Source organism: Hipposideros armiger, unplaced genomic scaffold (assembly GCF_001890085.2).
Source record: "Hipposideros armiger isolate ML-2016 unplaced genomic scaffold, ASM189008v1 scaffold_55, whole genome shotgun sequence".
Taxonomy (NCBI): domain Eukaryota; kingdom Metazoa; phylum Chordata; class Mammalia; order Chiroptera; family Hipposideridae; genus Hipposideros; species Hipposideros armiger.
The window spans coordinates 5,418,684-5,436,022 of record NW_017731405.1 but is presented as its reverse complement, the minus strand read 5'-3'; the positions used below and the strand labels follow the sequence as shown (position 1 = coordinate 5,436,022).

Here is a 17,339-nt window from a genome sequence, read left to right as displayed (position 1 = left end):
TCAATGTTGAGATGATAATTATAACCTCACCAAGATAGACAAAAGTGTTCTACATTTAAGAATCTGAGGAGTGAAGTGAATGTACTTTTGAAAATTATTGTGCACTGATGGACAGAATCCTACTAAACTTTGTCCAGTTGCCTGAGTCTGGTTCCATTATCTTATTAGCTCGATTATTATGGACAAGTATCTTATTCTCTTGGCATCTCAGTCTATGCTGATTTCTGCCCATGACTTAATTTGAAGAGCGTTTAATGGCAATAAAATAAAGCCTTCAAATTCTCCAAAGTAGATTTTCTGTTACTTACAAGATAATATTAGGTTCAACATTGATATTTACACATTTCAGGCGATATGTATTTGTTAGTTTCCCTCCTTGATATATCCGGCCCATCTGCCTTTGCAACCTAGTTTTGTGTCTTCATATTTCTGGATTGTAACGGTAAAGGATTTGTCCCTGCTCTGTAGATGGTGTGCTCCACAGTGGCCGTTCCCTCCTTCAGTCTCTCTCACTGTCTAAATCAGTGTCTCTGCTCCATCCCTGTAGTAAGTACTTCAGTTCCTTCTGGAAACAAGATGGTGCTAAGCTGCTTGCATGAACCTGCCCCTTCTACCTCCCCCTTAAGTCCAATGGGAAAGGTGGTTCCCCCTGCCCCATGAGCCACAAAGCACATCTCTGAACTGGCTGGCTGCTGCTAGGATTTTATAAAGGCATAGCAGCTATATGCAAATGGACACTTCTTTAGGCTGGGCTTCAACACTTTTCTTTTGAGCTTTGCTTAAAAAACAGTTAAGATATTTACTGATTCTGTATGTTAGGGACTTGATGTTACAAATAAGAGATGAAGCTCTGGCAAGAAATATCCAGAAAGATCGATCTGATTTCCTGCACTTCTGAAAATGTTTGCTGCCCTTTGCTGATGCTAACTTAGTTCATAAAAACATTTAATGTTACCATGCTTTGGTCTCTTCCCCATTGTCTCCAAACTAGGGAAAGTGATAAAAATATCCAGAGCAGTGCCCTACCTATATAAAGTGACTTATTTTCTCGTAACTGGTGGTGTATATAATGAAAAAATATGGTTGAGTGTGTGCATTTCAGACTAACACATGACTGCTAGTTTGTCTGCCTTAGTTTTCATTTTATTGTTCTATGTCTTGTAGAGCAAAGAGCTTACAGCTTACCGGAGCCACCAGGAGAAAAAAGGTATTTCAACTGTTCCAAATTTCCTGAGGGACTGCTTAATCCATCTGTGGAAATGTGAACACATCATTTTTTATATTTGTTTAATTGTTTGTGAGGTTTCTATGTAATGAGACTGCCTGAATTCTTTGCTTCTTTTGTGATCTGTATCGACATAGGTCAGCCAGCTGCTCTTTTCAGTCCCCAGATGAGCAGTCCTCAGGACTGGGGACAGAGTATTCTATTTTGGGTTATTGTCGAAGCCAAACACTTCTAACATATCGCACCAAGGGGAGCAGTGTGAGGACCACCTGCTTTAGAAAGGCATGAGGATCTGGTTAGGTCTATCTGTCTGCTCTTATTGTGGGAACAGGCCCCAGGGCGGTCAGTTTTAGAAAGTGCTGAAACATCTCTACCATCTGTCTGTATGGAGTACTGCTTAGAAGAGTTAAGTTAGAAACAATGAGTAGATGATGCAGAAAGTACTTTAAGCATTATCAGTTTTCTGATTGATATGCAGATTTGAAAGCTTTATGCCTAAGCTTCTCTTTTCCCTGGAAAGTACAGCTGTAGCTGGAGTCAAGTTTGGGAAGCTGACTGGTCAGCAGGAAAGATTGTTGGGTCCTGTTGGCCTTGAGTAACCAATTGCTCATGTGAAATAGCTCTGAGGTTAGGTCAGAAATGACATAAATGTTTGGCTTTAAGAGACCACGTGAAAAAGAGGAAAATGGTTTTAATTTTGGTGATATTAATGCTAAAATTCTGAAAATTTTTTATATATAAATCAAGATGTACTATTTTGCTTCAAATCTTGGGATAAAAGTATCAATAAGAAAAAGCCTCCTTTTGTTTATGCCTGTATTTTTGGGGACTAGAACAGAAGCTTTGAAAGGAGAAAACCAGAGGAAAGAATGCCCTTTAAAAGTAGGATGATGATGAAGATGACAGCATGACCATGCCGAGAGCAGGAGCAGCAGGAACTGACCATTATTGGGTGTTTGATGTGCCCGGTCCTGTTTTAAGCTGCTTACATGTATTACTTCATTTAATCGATTTACTAATTCTGGAATTTATTCATATCCTGGTCATCATTTTGATTAGCAGTCTTCTCCCTGCTATCTTTTTAACACTGGAGAAGTAATGGACTGATTGTCAAGAGTTTATTTTAAATAAAAAATATTTCCCATTAGGAGAGGGATTTCAGACTAGAAGAGCCAATGTCATAATTGGTTAAATATTAGAAAATAAAATGCTTTAACTTGGATGAGATGCATAGGGAGTGTCCCTTTCTCCCTTGTTCGTCATTTCCTGTCATTTCTGGGTTTGTTTTTTTTTTCTATTCTTTAGTCTCCCTTGATCTATATACATCCTATACATTCCCAGTCACATCCCCTAGTGTATCTAGTAGAGTAGCTCTCTCCTCTCATCTGTTCTATTCCTGAGACCTTGTTGGATACGCCAGTAGAGCCCGGGCCATACCTGATGCTTTGCTTTGGTCATGTTGTACATATTTACCCAAGAGTCTACCTACATCGGAATTCTTATTTATATTAATCACTTAGTTTCTGGAAAAAATGCAGCCAGATAAAAGGGGGGCTCACTCCAGACCTTGCAGGCTCATTTCTGCAGGAGCAGACACTCCATCTATCCCAACTTCTTAAACATTGTATGGCATGACTTTGTACTTTATTGCCACCGTCTACCTTAAATTTACTACATCCTGCTACCTTTTATTAAAAAAAATAAATCTGAGCATCTGAGCATTTTGAGCATCTGAGTGTTCAAAAAAGTCTCACTGTGTCAATTTTCAATTCGGATAGTGGGAACTTTTTGTTAACAGATTCCCAGTTTTTTGAAAACATAGTTTATAGATATAATAGGTTAAGGATTAAGATATTGAGGATACATGTTCTTAAGATATTTTAAATATCTGCTTACCTACTGAAAAAGTAATACCAAGAGCATTTTTGAGGAAAGGACCTTGTAAAACTTCATGTTGGTTGATTCCATTGGTCTTCTAGTTGACTATAATAGAGCTTAAGAATTCTTGTTCCGGGATGTTGATAAGAGTTTAAATTAATGTTTTCCAAATGCTTATAAATCGGCAAGCTAAAATTCTGTGGTGAACTCAGTTGAGGATTTTCCCCTCCTCAGTTCTTCTCTAAAGTACCTACTTGTTATTATAGGTGAATACCACATAGTTAGATTTAGAACATGGAATCAGCCAGCCTTCTACATTTACCCAGAGGTTACACTGTTACCCATTTTCATAAAATGACAGTGGATCATGACTCACATTTCTACCAGGTTGGATGGTTATTCTGAGTTTTTAATATTTAGTGTTTCAGTATTTTTTTTTTGTTTACATTGTCATATGTAAAGATTTATCAGCCTTTGAGCTTAAAGATTAAGTGGTATGATTTGATGTCATTTTGTAGAAGAATGTAGGATACGTGGTAAGCTGTGGTGCATGTATAGGTTTTACATCAAAACTGAAACATTGTTCTTGATATAGTCTTCTGTAGCATGGGGAATTGGGAGTAGTAGAGTTGAGTAAACAATGATGAATTTTCTTTCCTTTGAGAGAGAGTTGTGTTCCTGCTGGGAAATAGTGGGGAGAGCTTCTTGAGCTCAAAATCCACACTGACCTTCCCATTCTTTGATTCTGAGCTTTAGGTCTTCTCACCATACTACTGTTCTCTCAGACACTGAATGGCCCTTGCTGGGGTCACAAAAGGCCTTCCAGAGACGATTCTTTCTAAGTTCTCAAATGCGTTTTTCCCCCTTCCCAAAGTGAGCCTGTTGAATATGATGCCATGAGTTTTGCAAATTAGGATGTTTAAGACACAGAGGTATGGAAATTCACAGAGTATATTAACTGGTCAGTTATCTAAGGAGGTGGCTGTGGAAGTAAAAGAAGTAAGAGGGTCTGAGTTCCTTTCATTGCTCTGAGTAGTTGAGGGTACATTCACTTCTACTCACCTTCTTTCCTTCTTTTTCAACTGTTTTCTCTAAATAGCAAACTCAATTTCACTTACTGTGCAGATTCGAGAATCAGGACACACACTGCCCTGTTTTTAGATCTGCTCGTCCAATAGGCAGCTCTGAAGGCATTATTTATTATTTTTTTCTGAATGTATTCATAGCTGTGAACTCTCAGTTATCTAGTTTAGAGGCTAAATAATTTAAATTTTTGTTTACTACATGCCAGATAAGTACATAGTATATTTAAGTGTGAGAAGGCCCCTTAGAAATAATTTAGTCTAAGCCTGTCATTGATCACATGAGAAAAACTGAAGATCCTAGAAAGTTGTCATTGAATTCATTTCCATGAGATGTAATCATACATATTTTGGTGCATATCAATAATATGCTTGCTTTTCAAAAGTATTCCCCGGAGATGAATGTGTTAGCCACTTATGCTGACAAATGAGAAGTAGGAGGGACTTTGGTTATGAAATTTTTTTTTGGAAATATTCTGAAGAAGTATTATCTGGTTTGACATGATATTTAGGTTGATCTTTAATATATGCTTCTCTCTCTCTCTCTCTCTCTCTCTCTAATAATATTAGATATATAAGACTATCAGAGAAAGCTCTAGAGGAAATACAACTTTTCATAGCTGGGACTTGTTTTTTTCTAAAGAATTATTATGTGGATTAGAGGAAAATAAATGATGTTCATGTGTTCACGGATTGGGTGAAATTACCTCTAGCTTGCCTCTTATTTGGTGGGGGTGCGGGGGTGGGTAGTATCCACAGCCTTCTCTCCTGTACAACCTAGAGCGTCTCAGATTGCAAATAGCCTGTTTGAGTGTGGGAGCCTGAACCAAGAGGCAGACAGTCTGTTTCTCAGGCAGTATTGACAAAGGAAATGTGTGTCTGCTGAGTACTATCTCTATGTTCCAAAAATAAATAAAATCCAGTTGTTGGTTATTTGGCTTCTCTGTGCCTGTGGAAGATTCTATTAGCATAATAAACAGGGACATGAATGTTTTCCGAGTAAAATTATAAGTCTTAAATTTCCTTTATTTCTCAAATATTTTACTATGAAAAATTTTAAAGTATACAGAAAAGTTGAAAGAATTACATACTGAATGCCTGTTTTTACCACTTAGATTCTATAATTATTAACATTGTGAGATAGTTGCTTTATCTACCTATCCATCTATAAAATTTAATAGTTTCTATCTATTAAACCATAGATAGAATAAACCATTAAAACCTGAAAAAATATGTATGTGTAAATATCTGTATAAAATATATGTATAGCTATATGTATAAAAATATATGTATTAAAATATGTATGTATGTGTGTATATGCATGCACACACATATAAATATGCTGTATTTTGCTTCCTCTTTAAGCCCTATAAGCCATGATAACAGATTTCTTTTTGTAGAATTCCGGAAGAAGAATGGGATAAATACATCATACCTGCCAAATCAGAGTCTGAAAAGTACAAAGTGAGCCGAACGTTCAGCTTCCTCATGAATAGGATGACTAGCCCTCGGAATAAATCAAAGGTAATTGAGGTTCTGTGCTTATCATCTATAAAGCATAGATGGCGCAGTGTCTCAGCAATTAGTGTAGTTTCTACCTTCCCTTTACAATCACTTACGTCACGTTTTACATGCACATATTGGAAAGCCTCTATGTTTCTTATGGAGTATTGTCCAAGTGATTAGACACACCGAGACAGCTACGTCTCGGGTAATATTACATTTGACGTTATTGCACTCCTCGTTGTGCAGTACTTATGTGCTCATAGAAAATGAAGAGACTGTTTGTATGACTCCGGTAAGAGAGTTGGCTCTCAGCATTTCTCTTTTCTCATTTTTGCACACTTTGCTGCTGCTGCTGCTCTATCTGAAGACAAAAAGCAAGGATGCCAAAGACAAAGAGAAACTGAGTCGACATCAGTTTGTCCCTGGGACATTCTCTGGGGTTCTACAGTGTTTGGTTTGTGATAAAACGCTCCTAGGGAAAGAGTCGTTCCAGTGTTCCAGTAAGTTCTCGGGCCTCGTGTGTGTGTGTGTGTGTGTGTGTGTGTGTGTGGCTTTGTGCTTTTCCTCCCTAGACAGGAAGATCCCTGAGGAGAGGCCCATTGCTAAGCATATGCACGTAGACTTTTGTTTCAGTGGCCTGCATATGATTTAACAATTTACCTACCAAGCAATGGCCCGTGATGAGTAGAGTCAGTATTTTATGTCCAAAAGTCATAGTCTCCCAGAACTCAGACCTGACTGCCAACTTGACATCTCCAATTGGGTGTCTAGAAAGTGTCTCGAATGTCACATGTCCAAAATAGAACTCTGCTCTCCCTCTCCTGTGCCTACCTACAACCTGACCGGCTTAGTTAATGGCTTCTCCATTATTCCTGCCAGGTGGTAGTGCCAAAAATCTTGGAGTCTTTGTCTCTCTCTCTCTCCCTACATTCAATTCTTCAGCGAGCTTTTCGGCTCTATAATGTATACAAAAGCCAGCTACTTCTCACTCTTGCCACTGTTATCACCATGATCTAAAGCCAACATTTCAATAGTTGCTAACTGGTTTCCCTGCATTTTTACCCCCTAAAGTCTGTTCTTAAAGCATCAGCCACTGTGAACTTGGTGAGGCAGAGATCCCTGTGTCCCAAATCCTCCGGTGGCTTCCTGTCATCCCCCAACTAAAAGCCAATGCCCGGCCAATGACTGTGAGGCCCCCACAACCTGTCCTGTCCTGCCTTCTCCTCCCCGTCTCACTCCCTCTGCTCTAGTCACGAGGTCATCTTTGCTGTTTGTGCCAGGCGTGCCCCGCCAGGGCCTCTCCTGGCTGCCCCGTCTGCCTGCAGCGCCCTTCCCTCCGATCGCTGTATGCTTTGCCCCTTCACCTCCTTCAGGTCAGTTCAGATGACACCTTCTCAGCCGGGCCTTTCCCGACCATCCTATGCATGGCTCAGTCTTCCCCCCTTTTCTCCTCCTCCCCAACCCCCAAAGATTTAATGCCATTAACACACTATATGTTTTAAATATTGATTTTCTTGTCTTTTTCACGGGAATATAAATTTTATGAGGGCTGGATTTTTGTCTGTTAATTTTCTTCTCTGCTGTATCCACAGTGCTGAGAACAGTGTGCATAGTAGGGACCTATAAAATATTTGTGGAGTGAAAGAATCATTCAGAGCAAAAGAACTCAGACCCAGGAAGGTGAAATACATTTTATGGTATTTGTTGGTGGTCAGAATTAGAGGGCTGCTTGGGGGTGGGACGAGAGCACCAAGGGAAGAGCAGAGCAGGGCAAGGCGTCACGTGAAGTTTCTCTTTAAACTCCAAGAAGATGATTAAATGAAAACCTGAAATGTATCGACAGTTGTCCATCTGATGAAAATAGAATCTGCACATGGCATTGAAGGCCGATGGCGTTTTCTTCTCACCAGTGACACTGTCTTTAGTGACACCAGCTCTGTGCATGCTTGAACTTCACAATTTCCTTGAAGACTTGACTTCTCTCTTGTATGGAGCTGAAGTAGCATCCAGCAGTTCAGATGTGATTTAATTTGTCAAGTTTTTAAAAACTTGCTGTAAGCATTGTTGATGGATTGCTTCTGCCTTGCCTGCATGTCAGCAGTCAGCCTATATGTGCGATGGCGTATGTTTTACAGGTTGTTGCTCTCTCCTTGTTCACAAGGCTGGGTCCCTACAGTTGTGCCCCCAGCCACATCCGCCACCTTTCTCGTCCCTCATTTTAAGACAAGCTGAGTGATCGCCCCTCAGCGCTCTAATGTTCATCCCGGCCACATTGCCTTAACCATCTGCGTGTTGGCCTCTGTCCTCATACTTAACAGGAGTCCTGCTTTTGACAGAAACCAGGCATCACGTGCTAGTCAAGTCTGAGAGTCTGCTCGTTATTCTGACTCCCTGATCTCTCACCTGTCTTCCTGTCGACCGTCCGTTTAGTTAAATGTTCTCTTGTCCACGGCACACTGCTCTTCTGTTTTACCACTTGTATTGTCTCCTTTTTCCTAACTGAGTGCCCTCTCAACTCAGGTCTTGGGCATTTGTTGTTTCCCCCTTTTTGTTTCTAAGTATAGTCATCAATATTTTGTTCTAAAATACTCTATTTAGACTTGTTCTTCCCAGATTAACATCTTTATCCTTCACTTTCTTCTACCATATTTTCAGTTGTCTCGAGGGGCGGAGCACCCACGTGGCTCCTTTTGAGAATATGGAAGAACTGCAGGGATAATAAACCAAGTGTGTCCCAGTCACACTGGCTCAGAGGGACCCTGTCTGTAGGCAGCACTACCCAGAGATATTATGTCTCCCAGACCAGTGTGTCTAAACCAGACCTAAAACCCCACATGCAGAAGGTTGTCCTTGCTAAGGGTAACTTTAAGGCTGTGTAAGGCTTATAATTGAATATTCTTTTATTTCCTTTTTCTGCCTAGCCTCTATTAGTATACTAAATTCATCATTAAATTATTATTTTTATGTTGTATATATAATCTTTCAAAAATATCTTTTTCAAGAGTAATATATTTGTGTTTAGCTCTGAGTCTCTACTTACAATTTTTTTAGATATGATTCTTTAGCTGGTTTCAGTGCTCACTTTTTTTTTTTTAAATTGGGGAATTGGGGGAGGGGAACAGCATTGGGGAATCTGGGAAGGGGAACAGACAAGTTGCTGTCCTTTTGTTCTTCAGTCTAGTTGTGGAGGATGTCGCTTCACTGGCCCATGTTGGTGTTATCATTGCGCTCTTCCTGGGTGAGGCAGATCAGTTGCCGGCCTTTGGATGGCCGCTCATGGGGGCTCACAGTGGCTCACGGCAGCTCACGCCCGCTGCCGGCCAGTCCCACTGCCGCCTACGCCGTCGCCGGCGACTCATGGCAGCCCAGCTCCAGGTCGAGCTGTTGTTCACCATCTTAGCTATAGAGGGCGCAGTGTCACTGGTCCTCATGTGGGATCCGAACCGGGGTCCTGCTGCTCAGAGCTGGCGTACCAAGCCAACTCCTAAGCAACGTGCCATTCGGCCGGCCCTCAGTGCTCACTTTTGCTTTAAAAAAAAAATCTGATTTTTTTCCTGAACCCTTAATTTTCATTCTGCTCTTAATAGGCTAGAATACAATTTTAGGTCAAAAAAATTTTAAAGGTTATCAGAATGATACTTTTTTCTGAAATCTTGTGTATCTAAGGGTATATCTTTGCTTCTTTCACAAAAGAAAAGCAATTTATCTAGCTAACTTCTTAGGCCAAACATTTTCCCCTGAATACTCTGCCAGGACTGGTCTATTCTATCTGGGCATTTACTGTATAGTAGAAAAATCGGGGACCTGCCTGACCTTATTCTTTTGTTGGTAACCTGCTTTGTCTGCTTTTTCTACTTGAGTACTTTTAGTTTTTGAATCATATGGGTATTATCAGAATGTTTCTATAGAGTAGGTGTCATTTAATTATTTTTCCTAGGAAACATAATGAGATCTTTTGATCTGCCTTTTTTGGTTCTTTTTCAACTTTAAAAAAGTTCTTGTCAGCTGTCACTTTGACTATTGCTTCTGACCTAATTGTCCTGATTTCTTCCTTGGAGAAGTGTGATATCTGTTATCTGTCTTCTTCATATGACATCTGCTATTTTATAATTACACCCTTCTTTTCTCCACATCCTGGAGGGAATCTTTCAAGTTTAATTTCAAAGTGCTGCTTTGATATTTTTGTCTCATGGATTCTTCTCACTTCGGTTTAAGTTCTTCTTGTCCTTTTCCGTTCCTTTGCAGTCTTTTCTCATTTCACAAAGCTCCATTTTCCTGTCATCCTGTTGGCCTATTGTCACATCTTGTTCTCCCTTCCTGGCCTTTTAGTCCTATTTTATGTCTATTTTGTGTCTCTTAGGACGAATACATTTCAAATATCTAAATTTTTCTCTATTTCTGGATTTAATAATACTCTGGCTCACTCTGCCTGTGAATTTTCAGTGTAACTTTGTTCTGTGGTAACTCATAGCTTCTTTTTTTCCTTTTCCTTTTACTCGCTTATTCTGGAATGAGGAGAGAGCTGTCCGATTTCCATGTTTGCCAGTGGGACCAGTTCATGAATTAGCCTGGGCTGCGCTCATTGGCCACTGCGGCATTGCCTAAAATGCCTCCGCAGACCTCCAGCGGGAGGTGATTGGGCTCAGCTTCCTGCACGGGTCTCAAGGGGTCACGGGCACTTTTCCAGTGTGGCTTTGATGGACCTATATGGGACCTTCTACCCCTCTGGAAGAATTCTTTCTAAAGTAGCTGCTGATAAGCCACATGTTCCTCTCGCTACACAGAGCATGTAGGGGTGGGTGGGACAGGGTGGTTGTGGCGGGCGATGCAGAGGTGGGAGGGGAGAGAGGGCAAGAAGACAGCAGACTGGCAGAAAGTAGCCCCCACACAGGGTCAGTTTTCTGTGACAACAACTTGTGTCTCTGAGCCATTGGTCAGAAAGGGGCAGGCAAAGGGTTCCCCTTCCTTCGTTCAGTGAGATGAGGCCACATTGCTTCATGAAGTAAAACATAGGCAAGCCACTAACTTTTCTATTTTAATTTGGCTACCTCTAGTGACTAGGAATTCCTGTCAGAGATGGATGATACAGTTTTTCTTTTTTTTCCAGAGTTGTTGTTTGTTTTCCTTTCTGTTTTCATAGGCATTTTAACTGGGAGTAGACAGTTGCTACCAGCCAGATGTCAGAAATATCTTACAATATAGGGCACATAGTAGTAAATGAGTTCCCAGGCAGACAGGGAAGTGTATGTCATGCATAATTCCAGGTGTCATAACTGATAAGATCCTGTGCAAAAGGGAAACAATATCTCCAAGGAATTGAAATATTAACAGTGTGCTTGTGCTTGAATGGTGGGTCTACATGTGATTTAAATATTGTTTCCTTCTTAAGTTTTCTAAGTGTTCTTAATATGTATGTGCTATTTTTATAATGACCAGTAAAAGCATGTTGTAATCTTATTTCAGAGTAACTTAAATAAGATGGATGCTTTTCTCTCTTTTCCCTTTGTTTCAGACTGTAATGCAAATGTGCATAAGGGTTGTAAAGACGCTGCACCTCCATGTACCAAGGTAATCGCTGTCACTTGTGAATATTACATGTTTATATCTAGCTTGGTTGCTTCATATTATGTTTAGGTTTTTGCTCTTTTATTACTGTCTAGATTTACTTCCAAAATGATCACTGTAGCAATAAAATAACACATGCTCAAAGTGTATAGTTATTCCCCTAACTATGTACTCTCAGAATTAGAGGGAAAGTGCCAGTCTGGCCACCTGTGTTATGCAGTGTGGGTGGGAATGCCTTTCTGTTGGAATCTGCTTGGTTTATCAGTGGAAACCCTGAGCATATATAAATGAAGTCTAAAGCAGTAATTCACAAACATCAGAATCACCTGCAGAACCTGTTAGATTTCTGGGCCTCACACCCATAATTTCTGATTCAGTAGGTCTGGGTAGGGCCTGAGAATTTGCATTTCTAACAAGTTCTCAGATGACGTTGCTGGTCCTAGGACCATACACTGTGAGGCCCACTGGACTAGAAGAATGTTCTCTGTGTTTGAGTGTGGGCTTGAGTAGATGCGGCATCTATCATTGTATTGCTTTCTTCTCCACTCTAAAGTCATGTCAGAAATGCGTGTGAGTAAGCATGGTGACCCTTTAGAGGGAAACTTGGCGTTACCAACCTCCATGTTAATGGCCACACACTCTGTGTCAGATTACAGAGTTGAGGGTGATGCTTCAATGCTCAAAGTTGTTGGAGGCAGGAGGAATAGCCAGGAGTAGAAAGAAACAAGTAGGAGAAAGGCAGCCCTGATAGGAACTGCCCTTTCAGCCTGAGTCTGGACATGTGAGCTGGAGATTTCTGGTTCCCCTAGGCTTTTAATAAAGCTGGGATATTTATGGGATGTGTTCATGTGACACACCTTCATTATAACTTGCATATCTCATTATCATAACATTTTGCTCTTTGTTGCATTTAATGTCTTTTGCTTTGAATTCCTTCTTTGTTTGAAGTAAATAAAAAAAAACACAACGAAAATGATGCAGATAAGAAACCTGCTCTGTGTTCTAACTGTGTGGACATTCTAACTGTAGTCCAATGGTGCTTTGATCTTAGTTTATGTGTTTCTAATGTTCTTTACCAGAAATTCCAAGAGAAATATAACAAGAACAAATCGCAGACCATCCTTGGAAGTAAGTGATGTGGAAAACAAGAACTTTTTCAATTTCATACCACACATTTTCCAATGTAAAATACCCCCTCCTTTTGTTTTCTCATTTGCTGAATTATGTCTTCTTCCATGACACGTGGTTGGCATAATTTTTAGTTATACAAAGAGGTCAAGAATGGCATAAATTTCTATGGCAGCCTAATAACCTTTGTGCTATATATACTATACGAACTTTTATATTGGGAGGACTATATGGAGAAGGTATTATGATATTGCCTCAATTCTAAGATGCAATCTAGTGTAATATGCACTACTGATTTAATAACCTTTGGGGGGAAAAGAGAAACACTACATTAACTAAGTGTACATAATTTTATGTTTTCCTAGCAGTAGCATATTTGTCATCTAGACAAATACACACCACATACTTCTTAAGAATCACAAAGTTTAGGGGAAAAAAACTTTAAGTTCAAAATCTATAGATTCTTATCATTTCCTGTTGTCCATTGTCATAGCAACTTGGTACTTTTTACTGGCTGTGCTTGAGGCTGTGATCTCATCAGCCTCTTTAGGATGACAGATTTTAAGGCATATCCAAGTTTAGTTTGCATATTGGTAAAGTTGGTGATTCTGTTTGTTTTTTTTTCTTGAATTATATATGGCTGAAGTTTAAACAATTTCTCTTTACTATAATTGGCAGCCTTTGACAGTTCTTTACATTGCATGCAAAAACCGTCAACACCTTCAATCTCCTATGTTCGAAAAGCCTTTGATTTGTTGTGAAAGACTTTGCAATTTCTTCTGTTTTAAAATTGCATTGCTTTCCAGGTGACAGGCATTTTAAGTTTGCAGTTACTTTTCATTTCAAAGCTGTAACAAAGTGTGAGCCATGTTTTTAAAACCACTTGAATTGGGATAATGAGGGAATGCAGATTCACGGTGACATGCGATTTATTGTGATGTTACACAGCGTTGAGCTAGTGCTGACAGTAACAACTGTGACATCATTTACTCCCCTGCTGTGACACCAGAAGTCCCTTCTACCATAGCTGTAAGGTGCTTCTCCACTTCATAAGGTTAATTGTAAAAATAAAAAGCATCTTAGAATTGATAAAATATCATCTACTCCTCCTGTTTACTTGAGAGTCCTGAGAATAAAATTAAATCATGTGTGTGTAAAATTCTTTATAATATCCTGGAATTCCATGCAAGTATTTCCCCCCTTGTGCTTGAGAAGCTCGGTAGCTACAGCTATAATATTATAGGACTGACATATTTTCTGAGAGCCATTTGTAGTACACATCAAATGTAAATTCATCTATGCCCAACATTTTAGAACTGACCAGACAGGTATTAAAGCACCATTTAGTTTTCAGTATGTGAGAGAGAACAGCTCTGCTTGGCTTGAAGGTTTCATTTGCCTGAAATTCTCATGCCATAAAGAAACAGACTCCCAGCATCATTCCAATCCATTGACATGCTCTGTGTGTGCGTATGCTTGTGTATACACACAATATGCATTCTAGTAACAGTGCTAATAACACCTTGCATCTATTTAAAGCTGGCTCTAAGGAGTACAAGCAGTGGTTTATGAGAAAGCTGTGACAATGTTTCCCCATTCCATTTCCTTGTTTGTGTAATCCCAGCGACCAACAGCCTCCAAGTGGATATGCTGAAGCAGGCCTGCCGCAGAGCTATCAGCAGGGTGTGAAATGGAAGGGACATTTGAAGCAGGTGTTAGGATGTGGCAGGGAGGGTGGTTTCAAGGCTAGGTGTGTGATACATTAGAAGCTGCCATTCGAGTGTTTAGCTTTCTGGCTTTTAAGTGACTACCTTTACTTGTAATTACTGCCCTCTATGAAAACACATGAAGCATCCATTCTGATTTCCAGATTCTTCATTTAGAGACATCCCACTGCCAGGTCTCTCCTTGCACCCTTCTTCCTCCATGCCTATTGGATTGCCGACTGGGAGGAAGGAGACTACAGGGCAGGTCCATCCATTGTCCAGAAGTGTTCCAGGTACCACCCTGGAAAGGTAAGGCTGTGTGGTTTTATATTTTCGCATCTCAGAGCCGCTGCTGGGGCTAACTCTTCTCCCTCCGTCTCTTCCTCCCCGCAGCTTCAGGAGGTCGGGGACATCCCTGGAGTCTGAGAGTGACGGGAACGCCTGGAGAAGCAGGTCTCATTCTGATGAGCTGTTACAGTCCATGGGCTCATCTCCCTCCACGGATTCTTTCTTAATGGAAGGTGAGAAGGAGACATGTTGTATGTACTTGTGTTTCTATGAATGTTCGCCAAAAGGAATATTTTCTGAAGGATATGAGATTGAAACATGTTCTTTTTAAAAGAATTCTGTTTCATGGTGTCTCTTTGGTATAGGTTCTTCTGGTAAAAAAAAGAAAGAAAGAAAGAAAGAAAGAAAGAAAGAAAGAAAGAAAGAAAGAAAGAAAGAAAGAAAGAGAAAATTTAGCCCCAAAGAAGACTTCCATATTTCCATAGAGTAACCAAAGAAATATGATGTAATTTTTAAATGGATATATGTCATAAACATAATGAATAAAATGACATAGTATATTTGTTGTTGTTTTTTTTAAAGTTTTACAGCTGATAATGAATCGTAATAGGATTATACATATATATATATATATATATATATATATATATATATATATATATANTTCAGTTAGTTAAGACTGGACTTGCTTAGAACTCTGGGATATTTATCCTCATCTGTTGCCTCCTACTTCTAGGGGACTAAAAGCAGTTTTTCAAAAGAGCATATTTCGTAGAACAGAACATAAACCTGGGGAATTACTTATCATATCCAAGTTGTAGCAATAAGTGAAAGAAAACTGAATGAAAGGAGAGTAGTAACAAGAGAAGGAGTGGACTGTGCTACAGGAATCTGTTTCTTTTATTTTAAACTTAATTGTCATGTCAGCTTTTTTTATGTTTATTTTCTTTAAAATCCTTAAACACTTAATTTTTACTTTTATTTTTTAATTACATTGGCATTCAATATTATTTTATAGTAGTTTCAGGTGTACAGCATAGTGGCTAGACATTTATATAATTTATGAAGTAATTCCCCCTAACTATGGGTTGTCAGAAAAGTCATGACAAATTTTTGCAACGAAAAACATAGAAAAAATACTTCATGACTTTTCTGACAACCCAGTAGTCTATACATAGTTATTATGATATTATTGACTATATTTCCTATGCTGTACATTACATCCCCATGACTATTTTGTAACTGAGATTTGTACTTCTTAATTCCTTTACCTTTTTCTCCCTGCCCTCCTAGATGGCAATCATCAGTTTGTTCTCTGTGAGTCTGTTTCTGTTTTGTTTGTTCATTTATTTTGTTCTTTAGATTCCACATATAAGTGAGATCATATGGTAGTTGTCTTTCTCAGAGCGAATTATTTCACTTAGCTTAATACCCTTTAGGTCCATCCATGTTGTTGCAAATGGTAAAATTTCATTCTTTTTTTGTGGCTGAGTAATATTCCATTGTATATATGTACCACATCTTCTTTATCCAGTCATCTGTTGATGGGCACTTATGTTGTTTCCATATCTTGGCTATTATAAATAGTGCTGCAGTGAACATAGGGATGCATGTATATTTTTGAATTAGTGTTTTGGATTTCTTTGGATAAATATACCCAGGAGTGGAATTGCTAGGTCATAAGGTAGTTCTGTTTTTAATTTTTTGAGGAAACACCATACTGTTTTCCATAGTGGCTGCACCAGTTTGCAATCTCACCAACAGTGCACAAGGGTTCCCTTTTCTCTACATCCTTGCCAACACTTATCGTTTGTTCATTTATTGATAATAGCCATTCTGATAGGTGTGAAAAAAATCTCACTGTGATTTTAATTTGCATCTCTATGATGATTAGTGATGTTGAGCATCTTTTCATATGTCTGTTGGCCGTCTGTATGTCCTCTTTGGAGAAATATCTGTTCAGGTCCTCTGCCCATTTTTTTATTGGATTCTTTGGGGGTTTTTTGGTGTTAAGTTGTATGAGTGCTTTATAAATTTTGGATAGTAACCCTTTGTCATTGTCATCTTTACTGCTTGAGCTATAATATAATCTCTCTCAGGAATGTCTCTTGGACCAATAGAATTTAATTTTCTGAAGGGTGTGTGTGTATGTGTGTGTGTGGTCAAATTCTGTCAGAAAATCTGTACTCACATGTGACTCGAATCTTTACACCCTGCTTCATGTTTATATTAAGGACAGCAAGGCAGGGAAAGAACAAATCAAATGGACAAGTATAAAATTCAGATTTGAGTAAATAGTGCAAAATAACCTGAGGCAAAAGAAATCAGGGTGTTTGAGATTCTGTAAGCATATTGTGGACTCTGAAGTTACCAAAAGTAAAACTAAAGTAGAGCAAGCCAAAACAAACAAAAGCATCTTCAAATGCCCTTTTTTTTTTTTGGTATATACACAATCACTGTATTAATATCTGATACTTCTTTGCTTTTATGAGAGCAACCTTGATTTGTGCCATTTTACCAGTTTGGTTTTCAGATGTTTTAATGCTACAGCAACAGTATTTTGGATTAATTTCTTCTACGTTCATAGCACGTGTATTAGTGTGATGAATCCATAAATATGGGGACTTATAAAGGTCTGTTTGTGTTACGCATGTTACTCCATTTCTGACTTTTCTTTTCTAAAAACACATTAGATGTTGTGGATTCTTCTCTGTGGAGTGACCTCAGCAGTGATGCCCAGGAGTTTGAAGCAGAATCGTGGAGTCTTGTGGTGGACCCCTCATTTTGTAGCAGGCAGGAGAAAGATGTCATCAAAAGACAGGATGTCATTTTTGGTAAGCTTTTCATATGCTCCTTGGGCTGAATCAGTGTGGTGTAGAGAAAAGTGCCTGGAATTTGCAACCATTCGGAACTGGGTTCAAATTCCAGTTCTACCATTTTCTAGTTACTTGATCGCAGACA

General features: G+C 39.2%; 1 protein-coding gene across 1 annotated transcript in view; it reads left to right on the top strand.

The window, feature by feature from the left end:
- Window positions 1–468: 468 nt before the first annotated feature.
- LOC109381903 (rho guanine nucleotide exchange factor 28-like) overlaps window positions 469–17,339 on the top strand; it is a gene marked incomplete at its 5' end in the record, with an annotated part of 89,366 nt that continues 72,495 nt past the window's right edge. The window contains 9 exons of the mRNA XM_019641009.1: window positions 469–546; window positions 1,165–1,207; window positions 5,586–5,709; window positions 6,059–6,191; window positions 11,204–11,259; window positions 12,336–12,384; window positions 14,255–14,399; window positions 14,484–14,611; window positions 17,072–17,212. Coding sequence (XP_019496554.1) covers window positions 469–546; window positions 1,165–1,207; window positions 5,586–5,709; window positions 6,059–6,191; window positions 11,204–11,259; window positions 12,336–12,384; window positions 14,255–14,399; window positions 14,484–14,611; window positions 17,072–17,212 — 897 coding nt within the window. The remainder of the gene's footprint in view (window positions 547–1,164; window positions 1,208–5,585; window positions 5,710–6,058; window positions 6,192–11,203; window positions 11,260–12,335; window positions 12,385–14,254; window positions 14,400–14,483; window positions 14,612–17,071; window positions 17,213–17,339) is intronic.